The 24,218-nt window shown below is 35.9% G+C and overlaps 1 protein-coding gene across 5 annotated transcripts in view; it reads left to right on the top strand.

Moving 5' to 3' along the window:
- SPIRE1 (spire-type actin nucleation factor 1) overlaps nucleotides 1-24,218 on the top strand; it is a 146,699-nt gene that overhangs the window by 4,726 nt on the left and 117,755 nt on the right. For all 5 annotated transcript variants that reach the window (XM_014540273.1, XM_014540275.1, XM_014540274.1 and 2 more), the window contains 8 exons: nucleotides 1,032-1,217; nucleotides 2,504-2,601; nucleotides 2,975-3,103; nucleotides 6,128-6,316; nucleotides 9,805-9,971; nucleotides 11,913-12,246; nucleotides 12,933-13,150; nucleotides 14,152-14,267. In XM_014540273.1, coding sequence (XP_014395759.1) covers nucleotides 1,032-1,217; nucleotides 2,504-2,601; nucleotides 2,975-3,103; nucleotides 6,128-6,316; nucleotides 9,805-9,971; nucleotides 11,913-12,246; nucleotides 12,933-13,150; nucleotides 14,152-14,267 — 1,437 coding nt within the window. The remainder of the gene's footprint in view (nucleotides 1-1,031; nucleotides 1,218-2,503; nucleotides 2,602-2,974; nucleotides 3,104-6,127; nucleotides 6,317-9,804; nucleotides 9,972-11,912; nucleotides 12,247-12,932; nucleotides 13,151-14,151; nucleotides 14,268-24,218) is intronic.

The raw sequence follows: 24,218 nt of genomic DNA, 5'->3' as shown, positions 1-24,218 counted from the left end.
TCCCCCCCCCCCCCCCCCCCGGTGAAAAATAATGGCTTAAATTGCTAGCTCCAAGGTGTCGGGTCTTTCAGTTTTGGGTAGATAATACAGTGATTATTTCTGGAGCTTAGGGATAAAGGTAGTTTTGGAATTAATGTTGACATATTTGAATTATCTTAGTAACATATAGTTTAGGAAGTACTTTTAATGAATAGACTGATAAATAGGAAAAGATTTTCATTAGTCAACAGAGCCAAATATCAACAGTACAACGATTGAAATTTCTTTTGAGAGCCAAATTTTTTAAACTTAAACTATATAGGTAGGTACATTGTTATTAACTTAATTAGGGTACTCCTAAGCTGGCCTTTGCTAAAAACGTCCTCAATCTGATTGAGGTACGTTTGCTGAGGTTGACCCCTTCCAACTCTCCCAATCCACACTTGTCTTGTATACTTTTTTCGTCTATCTCCTTTTGTTCATCCTCTCTATATGTCCAAACCATCTCAACATACCTTTCTCAATCCTCGACACTACATCTTCTTTCACTCCACAACGTTCCCTGTACGTGCACGCCCACACGTGATATTTTGTGGAAGAGCCACACTCAAGGGGCCAAAGAGCCGCATGTGGCTCGCGAGTCGCCGTTTGCCAACCACTGTCTTAGAGCAACGGTCGCAGGCCTTTCGGACTTCACGGACCACCGGTTGGCAACCGCTGCTCCAAAGGTTTCCTTGAACCAGCGGTTGCCAACCTTCCGGACCTCACGGACCACCAGTGATCCATGGACCACTGGTTGGTGACCGCTGTCTTAGAGATCAGAAAATACTGATATTCATTAAGTGACAACTCATTACAATTCTGCCAGTCCTCTAAAAAGTTGTGAGAAATAGACTACTTTTATTCCCAGTCTGTTGCATGCTTTCTGAGTCATTACCAAATTATTCTATTTGGTTTTATATAAGTTTATTAATACTTTTCAGTAAAAGTATTTTATGTTGGCTTAACTGAATATGTAATATGGTGTAATTTTTTTTTGTTTATGTTGCTAGGTGATGGAACTAGAATGGCTGATTCAACAACAATGTTATCAATAAGTGATCCAATTCATATGGTGCTAATCAAAACAGATATATTTGGTGAGACCACTTTAGTAGCATCCTATTTTCTCGAATGGCGATCAGTTTTGGGCTCAGAAAATGGAGCAACCAATCTTACTGTGGAACTTATGGGTGTAGGTATGATGATTAATATCATGTTACCTTTTTATAAGTCCTACTTTGTTTGTAAGTACATTTTATATTTTGAAAATGCCTTTATAAATCAAGAGGCAAACGTAAAAAGAATTTCTTTAGAATTATAATTGGACTTCAGTGTTGTAGTCTATGGAAATGTCTTGAAGACTAGTGTGAGTGTAGAACTTTACAGTCATTCTGGCCTTGTCTTAAAGAAATTTTTTTTCCTGGGAAATGAATAAACAAATTTTGAGAGTTTTCCCCCCCCAAATTCATTTGATTATATATAAGGCTATAAAGAAAATTAAGATTCTACACATATGCATATACATGCATGCATACACAAAATACCTCCATTCCAGCACATCCCGGAATATAATGCATCCCCATTAGTACCAGTGGCTTCCTGCAGCAGCTGTTCCTGTGGAATATGGAGTAGGTTTTCTTCTATCTCTTTACATGTGGAAAAGTGACACTCAGAGGTGCTAACCTGCTCAATGTCAGTATCAGTAAATAATATTTGAGGACAGAGATGGTGCCTATCTTATTCACCATTGTCTCCTTGGACTCTCGCATACTACTTGATATGTAATACATATTTACCAATACAGTGAAAAACAAAAGCTACCTATGTTTTATGCATAACATAATGGAAGTACTTTGGTATTGAAACTTAGTCACAGAGTTAAGTCTGGCCATTGGACAGTATAGCTTTAGTAATTTAGATTTCGATAAGTCAGACCCTGAATGTGTTTTTACTTAAATAAAAAGTAGAGAAAAAAACTTTTAGGTATGATGTTTATTTTTAACTGATACCCATTATTTGTTTTCTAATTCTTTAAATACAGGCATGGATTAAAAATTTGTATTCACATGTAATGTGAAAAATGGGAGGGGATAAATGGGAATTACTGTATGTGACAAAAAGTATAAATATTTTCTGAGAATGAGGTGTTAACAGCTACTTTTACTTTGGTTTTAAGTGTAAGTCTGGTTGGTATCAGACATTTAATTAATATAAAAATTAAGACTTCTGAATCCTTTAAGTCTGAAAAGTCACTTAAAAGTGATTAGGAAGCTAAGAAAATAGGTAACCTCCTTAAAATGACATGAAGGCCTTGGTACCAAATAAAAACTAATTTGATTTGGTTCATTTTGATATGAATATTAAAGGTAACGTTGAATATTTATGTAAGTGGTAAAGCACAAAATTCTTAAATTATTTTGGTTGACTAAATATGCACAGCATTAAAACCTCTGAAGTTCTAAATATCTATTTACACTTTTAGGCACAGAATCAAAAGTTTCTGTGGGAATTTTAAATATAAAACTTGAGATGTACCCACTACTCAGTCAAACATTATCTCAAGAAGTAGTGAACACACAGGTAAAAAATTCTGAATTTCTCTTCTTTGTGTAATTGTTTTCATAATAGTATGTTTCCCTGTTAATCCTAGAAAGCACTTTCTTTTTAGAAAATTACAGTTTGTTAGTTTTAAGCAAGAGAATGACAATATGATTTAATATTTAAAAATGTCTTGGTGGAAAAAGATTACTTTGATGTTGTCTGGAGACTGATTTGTATGGGGGGAGGTGTAGAAATAGGCAAGTCATTTTGAGGCTCTTACAGATGAGATGATGGTGGCTTAGATTAATTAGGGTAGTGGTAGAGATGGAGAGAAGTACATAGATCTGTTACATATTTTATAGTAATTAAGGAGAATGAATGGAAATTGAAACTTTTTTTTTAAAATTTCAAGCTTGCCTTGGAACGTCAGAAAACTGCAGAGAAAGAGCGATTATTTCTTGTATATGCTAAGCAGTGGTGGAGAGAATATTTGCAAATTCGACCCTCACACAACTCACGGCTGGTTAAGATTTTTGCTCAGGTTTGTAAACTATATTAGAAAAACTCCACAGCTATATTTGATATTAACTGTATTTTTAAAATACATTTTATTTAACTTGAATTTGTAAAATGTATTTATTACAGAAAAATGAAAATTTATTTGTAAAATACAATGCTACTTTTGTAATACTCTCTTTCACTGAATGATATAATACAATGTTTTATTTTGCTTTTCATTTTTGTTTCTTAAACCCTTTTTGAATATATATTATTTAAAGTAGATGAAAACCCTTTTGTTTGAGTGTATCTTTGATTGGTACTTAGTACTAAATAACTACTAGGACATTTTCTAATTTATATGTAAATTCAGCTTTTGTGTGCAGAACTGGGGCTCCACATATATATTTTTTCTGGTTAGGGTGTTTTTTTAAAAAGACAAACATATATTACATGTAATAATTCTATATAACCAAGATCCCTAAGCCAATGACCAATAATATTTAGCTCCGGCATTTCAACTGCAGCATTTCAACTATATATCTCTGCTTCTATTTTTCTTGTATCCTAAGCCCATTTTCTGTCTTTAACAAACATACAATATATGATTAGATCCATATCTTTTTGTAACTTAAGGACTACTTAAATACTTTATGTATATTCAGGCTTATGTAGATGTATTTTTATGTGAATATAATGTTGTAGTGGATTATATTTCTCAGATCCTGTGCATTTGTCTAGCTTTACCCTACATTCCCTAGATTTTTAGGACAGGCTAAAAGTGTTTCAATTTCTAGATGAGGAGCTTGGGAATGTGGGAGACTGTAGTTGACTAGTGGTGGAAATGAAGGAAATGGCTTCTGACTTTACAATAACATTATCTATACATTGAATGACTAGGCAGGCAAGGTAGCAGTGATGTCAGATCAAGGGCAAAGAGAAACCAGTCAAAATATAAGTGGTTCCCGCCCTAGCTGATATGCTCAGTGGTTAGAGCACCGGCCACAAACTGAAGGGTCGCAGGTTCAGTTCTGGTCAAGGGCACATACCTTCATTGCTGGCTCTATTCCCGATCCCTGGCCACCGGCCCCAGTTGGGGCATGTGCAGGAGGCAACCAGTCGATGTGTCTCTCTCACATCAATGTTTCTCTGTCTCCTCCCCCACCTCCCCTTCCACTCTCTCTAAAAAAAAAAAAATCATCATTGGGAAAAAATATCTTCAGGTGAGGATTTAAAAAAAGATTATTTGGGAGATGAAACTAGGTAACACCTATAGGACAATGTGGAGGCAAGACTGGCGACCTGCTGTCTATTTAGTCTGAGGTTGCCATAGGGAATCTGACCAGTTTGGGGTGGTTGGTGGGGGAAGGGGAGGAAGTAGATCAGAGAAATTGCAAATGAAAGAGGAGGAAGGAAAAGAATGGAATATGCAGTTAAGGGAATCAAAGAACTGAGATTGTCTTTTAGGAAATATTACTTAAGGTTCCTGTCTTGGAATTCATTGTAAGAAGATTTGAACCATGTAAGGTCATTTAGTCTCATGGTAACCATATGAGATTGTCGAGTAGCCAGGCATTGCTACTTTTTGCAAACGGTGTGAAGGATAGAGAAGTGAAGATTTTTTTCTGAGTTCAAACATCAGCTCAGTCATGACAAACTATCAAATTGCAGTTTCAACTATTGCTCATTAGTTTGTGCCATTTCTTTCCATATAGAGTAAATAACATTTTTATCTTTCTTAGGTTCCTTTTCCAATAGTGTTTCTTGTTGCTTCTTCCTATGTTTGGCTAGATACAAAATTAAGGTTCAACAACAGTTATTTAAGGCATCAATCTAATTACAAAAACTATCATTTTAAATATAGATATTATTATACATGGCCTTAAAATGAATTTCCAGTGATTCCATGCCCAAGAGGAAATAGTATACAATAGCACTATCCAGTAGAGCTTTCTGCATTGATAGAAATGTGCTGTCCAGTGTGGTAACCCTTAGCCATATGTAGCTGTTGAGCACACAAAATATGACTAACACAGTTAAAGAACTGATTTTTAAAACTTTATTAACAATTAAATAGCCACATATGGTTAGTGGCATTCTATTGAGCAGTACAGGGTTAGAGGTTGAAATACTGAAATTTTCTAGATATTTAAATAGTTTATGGGGATATAGTTAGGTAATATTAGAGACATTGCTATAATGAAACAAGTAATGGTATATCTTATATTCCAAGGTGCTACTATTGATAACTTGTTTAGGGCAAATGCATCCCTTTTTTTTTTTTTTTACATTTTCATTTCTTTCTTGCCTATTAGTGGAATTGTAAGAATAGAACAAACCCGCCCACACAAGCACTAAACTAATTACCTTTCTACAAACAAACATCTTTAGAATATCCAGGGTTATCATATTTATTAACCCATTGTTCTTTTTCTTTCTCACTAGCTGGTTTTGCTATAGTATAATAGTAATTCACTTAATGATAGCTTTTACATTTCCTGTGCAAAAATTTTTTTAAATGCCCTCAGGTTCATTTGTATTGCAAATGGCAGGGTCTCTTCCTTTTTTTTTTATGGCTAAATGTTAGTCCATTTTATATGTATACCACATTTTCTTTATCCATTCATTTGTTGAAGGACATTCTGGTTGTTTCCATATCCTGGCTATTGTGAATAATGCTGCAGTGAACATGGTGTGCAATCTTTGAGATACTGATTTCAATTACTTTGGATATATATCCAGGAGTGGGATTGCTGGGTCATATGATAGTTTATGTTCTTACTGTCAAAGGCTTTGGCGTTAGCTCAATGTTTGGATCCCGTCCCTGTTGCATAATGGCTGTAGCTTCAGTTTCTTCATCTATGAAATGAAAGTAATAGAGATGTTATGAGGATTAAAAGAGAAATTGTATGCATAGCACTCAGCAATCTAGTGCTAGGTACAAGGTAAGCAGTAAGTGATAATCCAGAATTATTTTATTCTACATTAATGTACTCTGAGAACAGGTGTTAAAATTGAAAATGATTAATCAGTCATTACAGATAATGTTTTCCCTCTCTTTCTCCAGGACGAAAATGGGATAAATAGACCAGTCTGTTCCTATGTTAAACCACTTCGAGCTGGGCGGCTTCTGGATACCCCAAGGCAAGCAGCAAGATTTGTTAATGTCCTTGGTTATGAAAGAGCCCCTGTTATTGGAGGAGGAGGTAAACAGGAACAGTGGTGCACTCTGCTGGCCTTTCTCTGTAGAAACAAGGTATCCTACACACATAATAGAATTAAAAAGCAGTACGTCATAATTGTGAATTTATGGTACATTTGTAAAATAATTAACGTAGAAAAATGTACATAGTATCAACTTGAATAAGACAATCTTTTCATCATTTTTCTTAACACTTAAATGTCAATACATAAAGAAAAAACTTAGCATTTTTATTTTCTCATGTAGCTTATTATTTAATGTACTGTGATTTCTGTGAGGTAAGGATCTATAAGTACTATTATGTCAGAAATCAAGATATAGAGGTAAATGAAACTGAATTAGAGCAGCAGGACTATTACTATGGTCTTCTAGTATTATTCATGTATTAAAATTTGTTTAAATGTGTTTTTAAAAAAAAAGAAAATGGCAGTACAAAATGAATATGGAAAAAATTACTGGATTTATTGGTGTTTTGATTAGATCAAATATAAGTATATATTTAAGAATTTATATAAATTTATTGATCTTAAACTTAAATGAATTGATTTCAGTAAACTAGCCATGTTACAAGCCTTAAAGACATTGAAGTCATTAAGGTCCCTGAAAATGGCTATAAGAGGTTTTAATAAAATAATTTTCATTAAAAACAAACAAGTCAGTCTTAAGCATTCCAGTTCTGTTGAAACAGAACAGAAAAAAAGAACTGTATTGTTGTTTTGAAACAATTTTGTTTAGTCTTGAAGTTGTGTAAATACTATAGGTATTCATAAGGCAAGTTTATGCAATGGAAGAAACTGTTTATATTAGAAATTGATTTGTCAGAATGATTTTGTCTTGGACAACTGAAAACAGTTAAACATTACTTATCAAAATTGTTTTGATTTATTCTCAATCTATAGTTCCCAAAAGTTGTGTGTATAGATTAAAACATTTTTATTTCAAACATAGTAGGAATGGTACATATTTAAAATTATTATCTATACTAATAAAAGCCTATGTGGTCGTCATGCCCTCACGCCGTAACAATCCATCACCAGGAGGCTACATGTGCAGCGGGTGGGCGGGGACTTGACGCTGCGTGCGTGGTGCGCAGGCAGGTCCTGGTGGCTCTGTGTGGAGCCACGGAAGCGGGTCCTGGCGGCTCTGCGCAGAGCCGTGGAGGTGGGACCCCCGGCTCCGGCCTACCTCTTTGGAGCAATCCATCCAGGATCCCTGGATGGGTGGGCGGGGCCTACCTCTTTGGGGAGATTGATTGCGGGGCTCCCGCCCTATGAGGGCACAGGCCACCCCCCACCCCCCCAGTGCACGAATTTTGTGCACCGGGCCTCTAGTGTAAATAATATTTTTGTAAAGCAAATAATCACCCATTTGATTCACTGTTGTTGTTTTTTTATTTTTTTAAAAAATATATTTTTATTGATTTTTTACAGAGAGGAAGGGAGAGGGATAGAGAGTTAGAAATATCAATGAGAGAGAAATATCGATTAGCTGCCTCCTGCACACCCCCTACTGGGGATGTGCCCGCAACCAAGGTACATGCCCTTGACCTGAATCGAACCTGGGACCCTTGAGTCTGCAGGCCGATGCTCTATCCACTGAGCAAAACCGGTTAGGGCTCATTCACTGTTTTTTTGTTGTTGTTTAAGTTTGTTTAAAGAGAAAGCACATCTTTAATTAGAAATTTGAAAATTACGTAAAATATTTTTCTGGCACAAACAGATTTACAACAGTGAAAGTGAAATTTCATCCATAATCCTATTGCCAACATGTCTTTTTATGCTTTTCTCTTATATATCATTTTTTTCTATAACCTCTCCTGTTAGGTATCATTTTTTTCCATAATTAAGATATAAGTAAAATATTGTGTCCTGCTTTATAATTTAGCATTGTGCTATGAACTCTGTGTTGCTAGTCTTTATGATCTCTGTCTTTTAATGGCTGTATGAAATTTTCTTAAGTTGATATATAAAATCTGCTTAACTATTTCCCCATTGTAGGCACTGTTTCTTTGGCTGCGTTAGGTTTGCTTCCATTTTTTGATATCATAGAGAATGATATTTTGCATTGAACATCGTTGGTTGTATTGTTGGGGTTTTTAAAAAAAAATTTAGTATAAAATCTCAATGTAGAAATTACTGGGTTTCCAAGGTTGTATATTATGTTTTTCTAAAGTCAATTTAATGATTATAAAATGCTGTTTGTTTTATTGCAATTAGGTAAAAAGCAACAGTGGAGAACCACTACTGCAAAATTTTGAGGATGAAGATACATCATCCATTCTAATACTGAACTCAATAGTTATTTTTACTTGTGCATATTACCTGTATTTCTGTGTTTAAACACATATCTTCATGTAATTGTAGTCTTACTGTTTAATATTTTAATAATGTATTTCATAAAAGCTATCAGATATTTTTAATTTTTTGTAGTTTTTATAATTTTTTAAAATTGTGAAAGTAATATAACATTATCAAAGAGAATTTAGAAAGTAAAAGGGAAGCCCTGGCTGGGTAACTCAGTTGATTAGTGTGTCATCCCGATATTCCAAGGTTGCAGGTTCGATTCCTGATCAAGGCACATGCAAAAATCAGCCAATGGCCCTAGCTGGTCTGGTGTTGGCCCGCCGACTGAAGGGTCCTGGGTTCAATTCCTGGTTGCAGGCTCAATCCCCAGCCCTGGTCAGAGCGCATGCTGGAGGCAACCAATCGATGTGTCTCTCTCACATTGGTGTTTTTTTCTTTCTGTCTCTCCCCCATCCTTTCCACTCTCTCTAAAAGTCAATGGAAAACTATCCTTGGATGAGCATTAACAACAACAAAAAAGAATCAACCAATGAATGCATATAAGTAAATGGAAGAGCAAATCAGTGTTTCTTTCTTGCTCCCCCTCCCCTTCCTTTCTTTTTCTAAAAGTCAATTAAAAAATAATTGGTGCCTGAACAAATAAGTGCATTGGACATTGTATCAGTCATGTACTAAAAGTTGTATTTTAATTAGATTTCAAAGTAAATATTAAAAAAAAATACTGGGGGAAATTATATATAATCACCTTAAATATAGCTGCTGTTGGCATTATGTTGTATACTACCCAGTCATTTTCCTATGTATTTCCTTAAAATAATCATGTATAGATGCTATAACTCATTGTTTTCAGTTTGTGTGTTTTCCCATTTGCATTTTCTGCTCTATGATTTGTCAGCTTGTCTGTTCATGTTCATTAGCTATTCATTTTAAAAATCTTACTGTTTTTCTTCTATATTGTATGAGTTCTTTATAAACTTTTGAATCTGAATGTTCCCTCTTAAAGTATACATATTATAACTATTAGATTTCTGAGCTCTGACTTTGTAAAATAATTTAGGCTCTTCTAAATTTTGTATTTTATTTTTCCACTCTTATTATTTCAGCCTAACACTATTATCTAATGATTAAAAGGAAAAAAATTAATAATATGTTTTATTGTCATTTTGTATTTATATATTTAATGAGGAGACAATATGAAGGAACAGATACTTAATTTTTTAATTAATTATATTTTTATAGGGTGACTGTGAAGATCATGCTAACCTTCTGTGCAGCCTTCTTCTTGGATATGGATTAGAAGCGTTTGTCTGTGTTGGGACTAAGGCAAAAGGAGTACCTCATGCTTGGGTTATGACTTGTGGAACTGATGGAACCATCACTTTTTGGGAGAGTTTAACAGGACACAGGTTAGCCAACTAAGTTTACAAAGATATGAAAATGAAGATGCAAATATTTTATATTATAGGTTGTTTAGATTGATGATATCAAAGGTACTTGTTGATAATTTTAGTTATTAAAGCCTTTTCAGTGACTAAAACTACTTCAATTAAAATATGTAATTAAACTCTTAAGAAAATTTGTACACTTAAAATATTCTTTACTAACATAATATTGGTAAAAATATACATTATATTTACTTTTAATTTTATATAATTGGTATATGCTTTTCTGATGATCATCTCTAAGCCTGAAAATAAACTCAAGTTGAAATCATGATTTCTTTTTAAAATTTGATGTGGTCACCAAGTCTGTGTTAATAAACTCATTGGACATTTTTTCAGGCTTTTCCCCCCCCAATTTATTTATTGATTTGAGAGAGAGAGGAAGGGGGAGGGAGAGAGAAACATTGATTTGTTGTTCCACTTACTTAGGCATTCCTTGGTTGATTTGTGTATGTGCTCTGATGGGACATTAAACCTGCAACCTTGACATATAGGGACTGGAGGCTCAGTGCACGAAATTCATGCACTGGTAGGGTCCCTAGCAGCTGCCAGCTGCTGGCCGGGTACTCCCTCCCTGCCCTCGGCTGCCTGCCGCTGGCTGCCACTGATGGCCAGGGCCTCCCTCCCTTCCCCCAGCCACCTACCAGTGCGGGGGGGTCCTCCGTTTCTTCCCCCGGCAACCTGCCAGCGCCAGGGCCTCCCTCCCTTCCCCTGGCCGCCTGCCAGCACCAGGGCCTCTCTCCCTTCCCCCGGCCACCTACCAGTGCCGGGGCCTCCCTCCCTTCCCCCGTCCAGCCCGCCCCCTGGTTGAACTCCCGGAAGAACTGTCGAGGGGACAATTTGCATACTACACTTTTATTATATAGGACTAGAGGCCCGGTGCACAAAATCATTCACTTTGGGGGGAGTCCCTCAGCCTGGCCTGCGCCCTCTTGCAGTCCGGGAACCGCGCGATCGATTGTCCTGCAGAGGGAGGCCCTGCCCACCTGTCACAGCAGTGCTGGCCGGAGGCCTGGGCCTCCCTCTGTGGGGTGATTGATCGCAGAGCCTCCCCCCCACCCGCCCTGGGACCAATCACCCCACAGAGGGAGGACCCGCCCACCTGCCGTAGCGCCACCAGATGGGTAGCCTGGGCCTCCCTCTGCAGGGCAATCGTGGAGCGATGGTGGGGCCCCCTGACCAATCGCATCGCACCCTGGCGCCAGTGCGTGTCATAGTGTGGTCGTCCAGACGGTTGTTTTGCTGTTCGGTCGATTTGCATATTACGCTTTTATTATTATAGATGATGCATATTGGTATGTGGCATATTGGGATAAAGCCACAGCCCTGAGCCTTCTTCTCATATTTTTGGGTTCTTTTTCTTTCTAGTTGATAATCATTTTTATTAATCATACCTCATAATATATAGCCAAATTATTTTAATTGTGTTATCTGAGATAAATGTTTTTTATTTTAACAATATGCATAGAATATATTTTCATGTTAAAGGAGTAAAGTTGATTTCTATAGCATAAGTTATGCTATATAATTAATATAGAGCAGTGGTTCTCAACCTTCTGGCCCTTTAAATACAGTTCCTCATGTTGAGATCCAACCATAAAATTATTTTTGTTGCTACTTCATAACTGTAATGTTGCTACTGTTATGAATCGTAATGTAAATATCTGATATGCAGGATGGTCTTAGGCGACCCCTGTGAAGGGGTCGTTCGACCGCCAAAGGGGTCGCGACCCACAGGTTGAGAACCACTGATATAGAGTAATCAAATTATAGAAAGATAAGAACGTAAAATGAGTATTAAAACACTAGTCCTGGGAAATAGTTAGGCCTTTAAGTGTCCTCAATAAAATGCTGCCTTCCTAATTTAAGTTCTTATTATATAAAATTATGATTTGCCTTTTTTAGGTACATCCATAAATCTAACAATCCTGATGAACCTCCAGTTGCTGAACAGCCCAAACCATTGTACCCATATCGAACAATTGGTTGTGTTTTCAACCATCAGATGTTTCTGGGAAATTGTCAGCCCTCTGACTCTGTAGAAATCTGTGTATTTGATTTGAATGATGAATCTAAATGGAAACCCATGAGTGAAGAAGCAATTAAATCTGTGTGTGCTCCAGGAGCTACAACATCCCTTCCTCCCTTTCCACCTCTTTGTGCATCCACGATTGATGCTTCAGTAACAAGTAATGAAATAGAAATGCAGCTAAGGTTACTAGTGTCAGAACACAGGAAGGTAATTAACACTGAAATTTGTAGTTTCATGCTTTTTTCATTTGTTTATGGCTAAACAATTTTTGGGGTGTGTGTATGATAGTGTCAGTGACTATTCTAGCCCTGAACAAGGCAAATACTGTCCCTACCTTTAAAAGCTTATAGTTTTGAAAGTCATGAGATAAAGCTCTGAGACTCAGAAATTTCTAAATTCACCATTATTTCTAGAATTTATTACCTCCTTCTAGAAATAAAGAGTAAATACTCAGTAAATATTTGAGTTTACTTATATATGCAATTAGTTTGTTGGTTTTTCTCCCCTCCTATAGTTGAGTTTATGGTAGGAGCAATCAAATTAAGCAGATTCAATCTTACTAAATTATGAAGTTAAATAAAATGTGATATCACAATTTATTGTCACTGTCTTCCATAGCAGGACTATTCCATATGATCTTTTCTAGTGGATAGTAAAGAAGTATAGAATTTGGAGCCCGTATTAACATCATTATATTGAATGTTTTTGTTTTTTTCAAGAATTAAAACTGATACCAATAGTTTATTTTTCATTTATGTATTTTTATAATAATGGGAAGTTTTAAAAATGGACAGGTTTAAAAAATCTTGGTATATGTTAGAATAATCAACAATTTTTTTATAATTGGGTGTTAAAATATTGTGTTTTACTTTTTCTCTTTTTGATTGCTATAGGATCTTGGCCTCACTACTCTTTGGGAGGACCAGCTTTCTTATCTCTTATCACCAGCTTTGGCTTCTTATGAATTTGAGCGAACAACAAGTATATCTGCAGGCAATGAAGAATTTCAAGATGCCATAAGGAGGGCTGTACCTGATGGTCACACTTTTAAAGGGTTCCCAATACATTTTGTGTATAGAAATGCAAGGCGTGCATTTGCCACATGTCTTCGGTAAGGTGGAATTTATGAATTCATAAATGTTTTGAGGTAGGGCTTTAAGAAATCAGTTAGTCTGATAGTTTATTTAGAAACTAGAGGCCTGGTGCATGAAATTCATGCACTTGGGGGGTCCCTCAGCCTGGCCTGTGCCCTCTCGCAGTCCAGGAGCCCTTGGGATGTCTGACTGACAGCTTAGGCCTGAGCCCTGCGCATAGCGCGCCTAAGCTGGCAGTCGGACATCCTTAGCACTGCCAAGGAGGCAGGAGAGGCTCCTGCCACCACCACTGCGCTTGTCAGCCGTGAGCCTGGCTTCTAGGTGAGCGGTGCTCCCCCTGTGGGAGCGCACTGATCACCAGGGGGCAGCTCCTGCATTGAGCGTCTGCCCCCTGGTGGTCAGTGCGCATCATAGCGACTAGTTGTTCCGCTGTTCATTATATAGGATAACTTCAGATTCACATGGGGAACTTCTATAAATAAGACTTACCTTCTTTGCCACAGATTATGGTTCATTAAGCCTGAAATGTAGCTTTTGATAGTTTGGGATAATTTTCCCAGTGATTTTGGTGCAATCTTTGTTGGGAATCTCTGATCTTGACTAGTATAATTTTTTAAATGTATAGATTATGAGGAAATAGTCTATAATTTGATTAAAATTACAGAGCCCAGCCCGGCTGGCATGGCTCAGTGGTTGAACTTCGCCCTATGAACCAGGAGGTCACGGTTCAATTCCTGGTCAGGGCATATGCCTGGGTTGTGAGCTTGATTCCCAGTGGGGGACATGCAGGAGGCAGCCAATCAATGATTCTCTCTCATCGTTGATGTTTCTCTCTCTCTCCCTCTCCCTTCCTCTCTCTGAAATTAATAATAAAAAAATAATTAAAATAAAATAAAATTACAGAGCCCTTGGTAGTAAAGACAGGATTTTAAAATATTTAAAATGGTGACTTACTTAGAAATAAGAAAGTAAAGCCTATGTTTACTTCCTGAGTGAGTAAATTTTCTTCCTTCTGTAGGTCTCCTTTCTGTGAAGAAATAATCTGTTGTCGTGGAGACCAGGTGCGGCTGGCAGTTCGTGTTCGAGTGTTTACTTACCCCGAATCTGCATGTGCTGTTTGGATCATGTTTGCTTGTAAATATCGCTCGGTATTATAGGACTAACATTTGTATAAGAATATACCTGTATTTTATTGGATTTTTACACATTGTATATTACTGCCTGTTTAGAAGTTATTTTAAAAATCACAATCTGGCTTGGGTGTCATATTTCAGTTTTGTATATACTTGTAGTGTTTGAAAAAAATATGTGTGTATTTAAAAATTAAGGATGAAAAACTTGTATAAATTTGAGTGGAATTTAGTATAAATTAAGTGCATATTCTATTTTAATAAATACTGTTTTATTTATAGGTATCAGTAGTTTAAATATGAATATAAAATTAACTCAGTTTTTTTACATTAATAAGTAATCAGAAAGATGTCTGAGAGTTTAAACCATAGTAAAATCAATATGATCATTATTTTTCTTAGATTGATGGTATTATTTGATATAAATTAGGAGAAATTAACCTCACAACAGATTTATTTATTACATAGGTTAAAAGACATTTTGATGAATTATCACTTTTATAGTTTACCCATGACCATAGGGATATTTGTGACTTTCCAGAGATTTATGGGAAGACTTGATGCAAGAGTAGGAAAAAACTAGTAACGGAAAAGCACAAATATTAACAAAACAAACCTCATATGAAAGTACATGAATAATTTGTAAGTATTAGTTTTATTCATTATAAAAATGAACTAGGTATTTTAGAAAAAATTCATTATATCCTTTTGTTGTGATCCTGACAAATTGTTTTCTGTAGTTAATATTGGCATTCTGTTGCTGATTTTCTGTAGTCAAAGATTCATCAGTAGCCTTTTCATGGATTCCATCTTCTGAAAACACATTTTTTAAAATTTCATAATGATAAAAACATCAGTGTATATGTGACTAATCTAAATCAGAATCATTGTGTGAGGCTACTTAAAAACACGCATATAAGAATGACTCCATGATGTTGGTTTTAAAACTGAGCAAGTTTTAAAAGTGGGCATTAAAAAAACTATAGCAGTCTGACTTTTTTTGTAAGAAGCTGCAAATGTAAGTGATAGATTTGACTGTCCTTCAGCATCTCTGTGCACAGATTTTACCTTTGTCCTTAGGAACGGTATACCAGTTGGCTCTGCAAGTTACTGTTTTCATTAGTTTAATTTACCATTGTGAATACAATTTAATGTTTTTTTAAAAATTAACTAAAGATATCTTAAAATTTACTTTTTGTTTCATTTTATTTGCATAGGATAAATATTTATTGTTTAACTTGTTTTAAAAGTATGAGAATATTCCTCTTCTGTCAATTTTCATTGAAAACAATAATTAGATGTTTCTTGTGAGGCATGACTTGAGAAAATTAGCAAAATAAGGATTAAGACTTTTTTATGCTGTTGCCAAAATTACTCATAAAGTTATCAATAGAGAAAATTGCTTGTTAGGGCTAGGAATTTTCAACTTTGGGAACAAACTATTATGAGGCATGTACTGTGAGGCAGACTATATTAAAATCAAGGCTATATTATCATTGAGACTGGGCTTCATTTATTTATAAGAGCTCCTTTGATATAAATTCTAAAATAAATTTCCTTTTTATGCACTTTAATAGTCAGGCATGAATTAACATTTTTCTCTGAAAATGGTTTATTTCAAAAGATTACGTATTTTAGTGCATTTATCACTAAAATTTCATTATTACGATAATTTTTCTTTATAAAAATTAAAGTTACCTTGTGTATTTAGCTGTCATAAAAGTTGTTTTTCTATTAAAAACAAAATATTTTGATATAACGTCTCTCAGGTGTTCTTTTTGAAAATATGTACACTTACTAGTACATAGTCCTCTACTAGTATACATTATATGTAGGTATATTTATTTAGTAGAAGAATATAAGAAACCTAGAAACTTCATTACTCAAGCATGAACCTGTTGAATAAAATTTGTTAAATTCAGTTCCAAATAACTGAACACCAAAGTGCCTTTAAATTTTTTCTAGTATTGAATAGTGTATATTTTTAGATTTGCAAAATGTATCTATAACCTAGCAGTTCTGGAAAGTACACACTTTGAAACCATATTTTCTACTTCTTAACAAAGAAGATAAGAGGCAAATAAAGTGTAGGCTTTATATTTGAAAAGAATATTGCTCATAAAGTAGTATCCTGTGCCAGATAGCTGACCATCAGAAGATGTTATTTATGAACTACCAATTATTTAAACTCTTCTGATTTCATGCTTTACTAAACAAGAAAATAGCTTAGATTAGACTATAGTTTTTAATTTCATATTTTTTTTCTTTGACTTAATTTTGTACTTCCTATTTAAGTAGATAAGTACAGGAATTAAATGATCTTTTTTAATATGCACTTTTATACCAATGAAATTAGCATTGCTTTCTAGCTATTGGTAATTAAGAAACAGATTGGCTAAAGCAGGGGTCCTCAAACTTTTTAAACAGGGGGCCAGTTCACTGTCCCTCAGACCATTGGAGCTGCAGCCCGTGCTTCCCACACATCTGTCCTGGGATGAATGAGCTAATGGGATACGTCATTGGCACCAGGCACATTCGTGCTAGTGCCTCCTGCCAGTCCTCTACCAGCTCAAAATTACCGTTTAGCAATGAAAACGGGCTTGCACTGGTCTCTCATGTCCACACCCGTTCTCATCTCCATGTGAGCTCTTCATTGCTGTCTGCATTACTCAAGCTTCCTTCACGCTTTCTTGTTTCCTTACGTTTATGATCTGGATGTATAGTAGACCTTAAAAGGTCTCATCACACACACACACACAAAAAAAAAAAAAAAAAAGAGAAAGAGAAGAGGAAAGCATTTTTGTAAGTACTAGTATGTGTGGCGATGGATGTTAACCAAATTCACTGTGGTGGTCATTTCACAATCTATACAGGGGAGGCAGAAGTCACTTTACAGTTGTGAGTACTCGAAACACAGAGTTTATTCTTGTCTTATTCTGAATTAGCTGTACCCGGCCATGCGTTGCTGTGGCTCAGTCTGGTTAAATGGAAAAGAAAGAAAAGAGAAAGCACATGTTTCTAATACGCTTAATTTCACAATGCCTGTGGGTATGCAACATTTTGTGTTGTTCCATTGTCTGTGCAGATATAGAGATTGTCTGGTTTGCCGACTCTAGAACACGCAACATATAATTGTCCATGTGAGAAGCAATCCACGTCTAGATCTAAACCGCACAATTCTAAAGATTGGCCCTGAGCTTTGTGGATGGTGATTGCAAACGCCAATCGAATTGGGAATTGCAATCTCTTAAATTGAAATGGCATATCCGTTGGAATCATAGGAATGCGAGGAATGAGGACATCTTCACCTTTGAAAGGTCCTGTCAAGATTGTTGCTTCTACGACATTGCTCATTAATTTTTTTACTGCAAGCCGCGTGCCTGTCAAAGCTTTGGCTGGTTGACATTTCGCAACATGATAATTGGCACGCCGATTTTCAATTGCAGTACGTGAGGTGGCATCCCTGGCAGATCGAGTGAATTCAAAAATTCTGTTGGATAATTAACCGCTTCATCTGCTTCCACAGCAGTGTCGACGGACTTGTATGTGACTGCCTTACTTTGAATGTTAGACTGAATAATACTGTTAAGTTCGTAGATGTCTTTGTTCTTGGCCGCAAGAATAGCTCGTTCACTCAGCCAATCGTGATTCTTATAATTGGTTTCATTATTGTGAAATACTTTTTCAACCAATGGTGAAGAACTTTCGGAGATTTAAGATTTTGAACAAACGAACATTTACATTTTTATTTATATAGATATTTAAATGCCATTTAACAAAGAAAAATCAACCAAAAAAATGAGTTTGTGTGTCACCTCTGACACGCGTGTCATAGGTTCGCCATCACTGCCCTAGGAGCTGTATCGGTGAAGAAATTGCTTTGGCATATGTCTGAGATTTGTTGCCTTTGGATTCCTCTAGTATTTTTATGGTTTCCTGATCTAGTCCACTTTATAGAGAAGTTAAGTTCCCTGTGCAAGCATACATATCTCTAGTAGCAGATTTGTTCTAGAACTATGTTCTGAATTTGAGTTTACCTTTTTTTTTGTATATCTGTGTACACAAATAAGAGTTTTTCTCTGTGTGGGGATGGGATTATTGGGTATGGCCATTCAACCTATAGTATGGAAAAATTTTGTTGCCATAAATGCTATCTCCATTTTTTTTTTTTTTTAAAAAAAGATGCTGTTCACTCCTTGAGCCATCATTCCAATTCAAATTTCCATTTTTCATATTAGTGGTTCTGCCCAAGAGGTAGGCATCTATCTATCTTTTATGGTACCTATCACATAATCTAATTATATATATATATATATATAAAATCAAGTCACTGACAGATGAGGCCAGAATATTTGTTTAGGGAGAATGACATAGGAAAACTGAGGCCCTGAGAGGCGGTGAGCTGCCTGAATGAGGTTCCTTGTGGTATGTCAATTATATAAATATATGTAGAATTCTACCATTGGTTTGGGTAAAGATTCGGTAAATGAGGTATTTGGATAGTACCCACTAATAAGCATCTAGAAAATATTTGAGTAATACTCAGTCTATATTCTGAAATCCATTTATTTACAAATTAGTTGTAACTGGCCAGTTATTTAACTTTTACAAAATTTTTTCTTTGCCAAAAATGTATGGTGAGGGTATGGGAATAATGGTAAATATAAAAGTAGTTAATTGTCAGAGGTTACAAAAATCTATTCAGTTTGAACATAAGCAAACAGATTTTTCACCATTTTTAATTTTTTAACAGCTTTATTGAGATAATTTGCGTACTATACAATTAACTAAAGTACACAGTTCAGTGGTTTGTATTATAAACAGATATGCAACCATCACCAGTTTTTTAGAATATTCCATCACCTCAGAAAGAAATCCTGTACCCTTTAGCTATTATTCTCCTGTCTCCCCATTACCTACCCCCATCCCCATCACCCCAACCTCTAAGCAGCTACTAATTTACCTTCTATATAGATTTCCCTATTCTGGAATGTCATATGAATTGAATTATATAATAGATGGTATTTGGTGTCTGGCTTCTTTCACTTAGCATAATATCTTTAAGTTTTGTCCATGTTGTAGCATGTATTATTACTTTATTGCTTTTTGTGGCCAAATAATATTTCATTTCAATGATATACCATGTGTTTATCCATTTGTCAGTCAAATAGACATTTTGGTTGTTTCCACCTTTTGGCTATTATGAATAATGCTGCTATAAGTATTCAGTATACAAGGTTTTGTGTGGGCACATGTTTTCATTTTCCTTGGGTATATACCTAGGAGAGGACTTGCTGGGTCATATGGTAACTCTATATTCAACATTTTGGTTAACTGCCAAATAGTTTTCCAAAGCAGCAGCACCCTTTTCCAATCTGACCAGCAGTGTGAGGGTTCTGATATGCCCACACTCTTGCTAACACCTATTATTATGTCTTTTTTATTCTCGCCATCCTAGTGGGTGTAAAGAGGTATTTCGTTGTAGTTTTTATTTGCATTTCCCTGATGACTAATTTTGTTTAGCATCCTTTCATGTGCTTATTGGCCATTTGTATGTCTGTCTGGATCCTTTGCCCATTTTTTAATTGAGTAATTTGTCTTTTTATTAGAGTTGTAAGAGTTCTTTATATATTCTAGATACAGTCCCTTATCAGATATATGATTGGTAAATATTTTCTCCCATTCTGTGGGTTGTCTTCACTTTCTTGATTGTGCCCTGTGAAGCACTGAATTTTTTAATTTTGATCAAATATAGTGAATATTTTTTTATATGTTGCTCTTGGTTTTGTTGTCATATGTATAAGAATTCATTGCCCAATCCAAGGTCAAGAAGATTCATTTATCCCTATGTGTCTTTTTTATGTTTCATAGTTTTAGCTCTTACACTTAGATCTTTGGTCTACTTTCATTTAATTTTTGTATATGTTGTGAGGTAAGGGTCCAACTTTATTCTTTTGCATATGAATAGTCAGTTGTCCAAGCACCATTTGTTGGAAAGAAAGAGGATTCTATCCCTGTTGAATGGTCTTAGCATCCTTGTCGAAAATCAGTTTACCACTGATATATGTGCTTATTTCTAGACTTTTAATTCTATCCCTATTATGCCAGTCTATTCTATTATGCCAGACTAAAATTTCCGTAAGTGTAAAATACTGGCTTGGCCTAAAATTTAGATCTATATGCAGTCTTTTCTAAATCAAATCTTCTTACCTAATTGAAGCTAATAATTCCACCTACATTCAGAATCAGAATATCATCTCTCCTTGTTGGTTTAAAATAATTGGGGGCATGCGGGAGGCAGCTAATTGATGGTTCTTTCTCATTGATGTTTCTCCATTCCTCTCTAAGATCAATAGAAACATTTAAAACAAAATAATTATTTCAAAGGAGAATCACCTTAAGGTGAAACATGACTTGTTTGGCCTAGTATTTCCCAGAATCCCTCATGAATACACTGTTCATATACTTTACCTTATTCCTCTAAATTTTCCTCAGTTTTTATCAGTGGGTATGTAACTTGATCTCAAGGTAGAATAGGTAAATTTATAAACTTAAATGTTACAGAATGAAAATATTGTGGAAAACAATGGCTTAGTATATAACTTAGCAAAAAGGTATTAATGGTTATTTTCCAATAAATGTATATCTTTGCCACAGGAAAGAAAAAGTTAATTCTTTACAAGTTTATAGGGCAGAGGAAACGAATTTTGTTGTGTTCTTCTCTGGCCTATGTACTTCTAGTTCTGCATATAAGGTCACATGCTAGTTTTCATGACTAATTTTAAAGATTTTTGGTTAATATTCAATCTGATTATCAAAATTATAAAAAATTTTTAAATTGCATTTAGGATTGTTGGTGGAATTAGCTTTAGAGGAGTGATAATTTACAATGCTTTGATGGGGATGGAAGATTAATTGCTATGGGGTATTACATCATTTAAAGTGTATAAAATATCAAAAGCTTACTCACTCATATCAGTATGTACAAATTTTAAAGCATCTGCTTGTCATGCACTCATGTTTGGTGGACGGAAGGATGAAGTGTCAGGACTTTTTTCTTGCTCTGTGCAAGTTTGGAGAGGCTTTGTAACACAGCAGAAAGAGCTGAGCTGGTCAGAGGCCTGGATTCCAGTCCCACCTCTTTCATTTACTCGTCCTGTATTTTGTAATCTGTAAGTAGGAGGTAATAATATCTGACCTTCATGTTGTATAACTAAAGAAAGCACTTTGAAAGTATAAAATATCCCCCAAAAAGTTATAAGGTATTATAATTGTGGGCAATGAAAATTTAGGTTATGATACTGAAAAAAAAATGCTGTTCTATTTTTTTCCTTTTTGGTGCACTTTTCTAGGTGAATGTGCCTCTTAGGAGCAATTGTCTGGGAGTGTCTGGGATAAGCTTGGGCTGCATAGGCCGATTGTGTGCCCTGAAGGCCTTGCTCCCTGAAAGACTCAGAGCAGCTCAGCCAGCACATCCAGAGTATGAAGCATGAAGTACATTTATTCTGCAAAAAATGATAAGTAAATATGAGATGAGAAAAAATGTCAAGGATTCCATTTTTTTAAATAAGTACAACAAAATTAACACAAATTAAAATCATATTCAGAGTAACACATGCCACCATTTTTCACAGATCTCACAGCACTTTGAAAAATATATTCAAATATTTATTTGAATTATTCAGATATTTATATAGAACAATTATTTAAAAGTGGTGATGCCACAGACCGGCGTGGGACTCAGTGTTGAGTGTTGACCCAGGAACCAAGAGGTCATGGGTCCTATTCCCAGTCAGGGTACAGGCCCTAGTTGCAGGTGCCATCCCCAGTAGGGGGTGTGCAGGAGGCAGCCAATCAATGTTCTCATGGATGTTTCTATTTTTTTTCCTCATGGATATTTCTATTTCTCTATCCATCTCTCTTCCTCTCTCTCTAAAATAAATAAAAATGTTTTAAAATAAGTAAAAGCAGTGATGCCTCAGAATAAAAAAATAAAATCAGTGACATATTTGGGACAAAATATACTGTACATAAAAGGTATTTGAACCTGAGAAAATGGAAAGGTGCTAAGTTATTCCACATTATTTCTTGAACTCCTGAAAATATATTGATTTCTGATAGCCTTTGAGTTATCAACAGTCACTTTCTAAGAGTCCTGTGATGATGGATGGTGGGACTTATAAAATTTCAAAGGGTTATGATAATCATACAAAAAGTACTAGAATTATGCTGTCTTTGTGCAAAAAAAGCATCAAGTGTTTAGGTTTTTAATGACTAGATTTTTAATAGAACAGCTAGGATCTTTAAGATTGATCTTTTATTTTTTCTGCATGCAGAAGAACATTTTAGGAAGAAAAACATGGCACTGAATCACAGGAAGGTTAAATACTATAGAAGGGCTTGCATAAATTTGTATTGGGGGAAAAAAAGTCCATCTTTTAAATATAAGGTTTGGATTTGTTTCTTCACTTCCACTCTCTTCCTTCTTCCCTTTGTTATCTTTACCTGGAGATTTATTTACTGCCCTATGCCTCATGGATTCTTCAGTTTATTAATTCACTGAACTTGTTTGGAGGGGGTGGGGGTAAGGTTAAGGACAAAAATGCAATAGGTTTTTGGCTGTAGTTAGTTATCAGTGCAACATGGCAGCAATATCCCGTAAGGCCAGAAGATGGTGATGTTGTCTATAAAAGTAGACCATTTCCAAGTTTTTCTGCATTGTTGAAACTATTTTAAAGCTCCCTGCATTTTCAAAATTCACACAGGATCTAAACTTTTAAAATAGGGATTTGGGGGAATGTTTTTCCACGTTTTAAATCTTTTCTAAGTCATATAAGGAATTGGACCTTTTCAGGGTTTTGACAGGCATATAGTGCATTTTCACAGACAGGATTATGAATCCATCACTAAGTGAGGTTACTTTAAAGGGTTTTGTATCTCTTGTAGTGAATTATAGTAAGGTGCCCAGGGAGAAGCTTTTTTCTCCCTCTTTAAATTTCTTATCCGTTTATATCCTTTTGCTTTTCTTTCTCCCCATTCCTGCTGTATGTATTGTGGTATCTTAAGCATTTAAGAATCGAAGGTTGTAATTTCTACGGCAAGATAATATTGGTAAGTGTGCAATGTCTAGTTTCGCACAAAAAGCTGCCTTTAAAAGATTTATTGGCACTTAACTATGAATAAATTGACTTGTTTGATGCTTTCAACCCTGTAGGATTCTCACACAGGCCTAGCCTCAGAGTGAAATGTTGCCAATTAAAATTTTTATCAGTAAGTGATTATTTTGTCTAAGATTTATATTTTTTGCATACTTACATGAGTCCAGCAAGGCCCAGGAGTATTTTTTATTCTATGGCTAATTGCCCTCCATTCAATTTTGCCACTGTGTTGTCACTTCCACATCTTAGGAACAGACTAGGCCAACAGGCCTTTGATGATAGTGGTCATTGCAGACATCTTAGTGAGATGTACAAACATGACAAATGAATCTGGAAGGAGGCTGATACTAACGTCTGCAAATTATTTACAACATAAGCTTATATCCCTGGTCTATGCGTTTGGGAGAAGTCAGTAAGCAAAACCCATAGATCCCTGTCCTCATGGAGCTTACACTCAAGTTGGGAGCGGAGTAGGAGGTATTCAATAAACAAGATGTCGAAGTAAATGATATGGTTTGTTGGTGGCGACAGCTACCCAAAAAGGAGCAGCAGAGCAGGGTGCAGGGACGAGGGCGCGGCGAGGCCCCAGCAGCACCAAGTAGCCGGATCAGGAGAAATCCCCTCCAGGGTTGCGGGAGGCGCGGGAGGGGGCCCGAGGCCGCGCTGCTGCCGCAGACCTTCATTTTCTTGGGCATTCACTGCAGGCTGGGTTCGAGTCCTTACACTGTCGGCACGCCAGTTCCGCCGGGACTCCGTGCCAGTGACCTCCCCATTGTGCTGGGGTGGCGACGGGTGGA

This window comes from Myotis brandtii, unplaced genomic scaffold (genome assembly GCF_000412655.1).
Source record: "Myotis brandtii unplaced genomic scaffold, ASM41265v1 scaffold240, whole genome shotgun sequence".
Taxonomy (NCBI): domain Eukaryota; kingdom Metazoa; phylum Chordata; class Mammalia; order Chiroptera; family Vespertilionidae; genus Myotis; species Myotis brandtii.
This window is presented reverse-complemented; position numbering and strand designations above follow the sequence as displayed.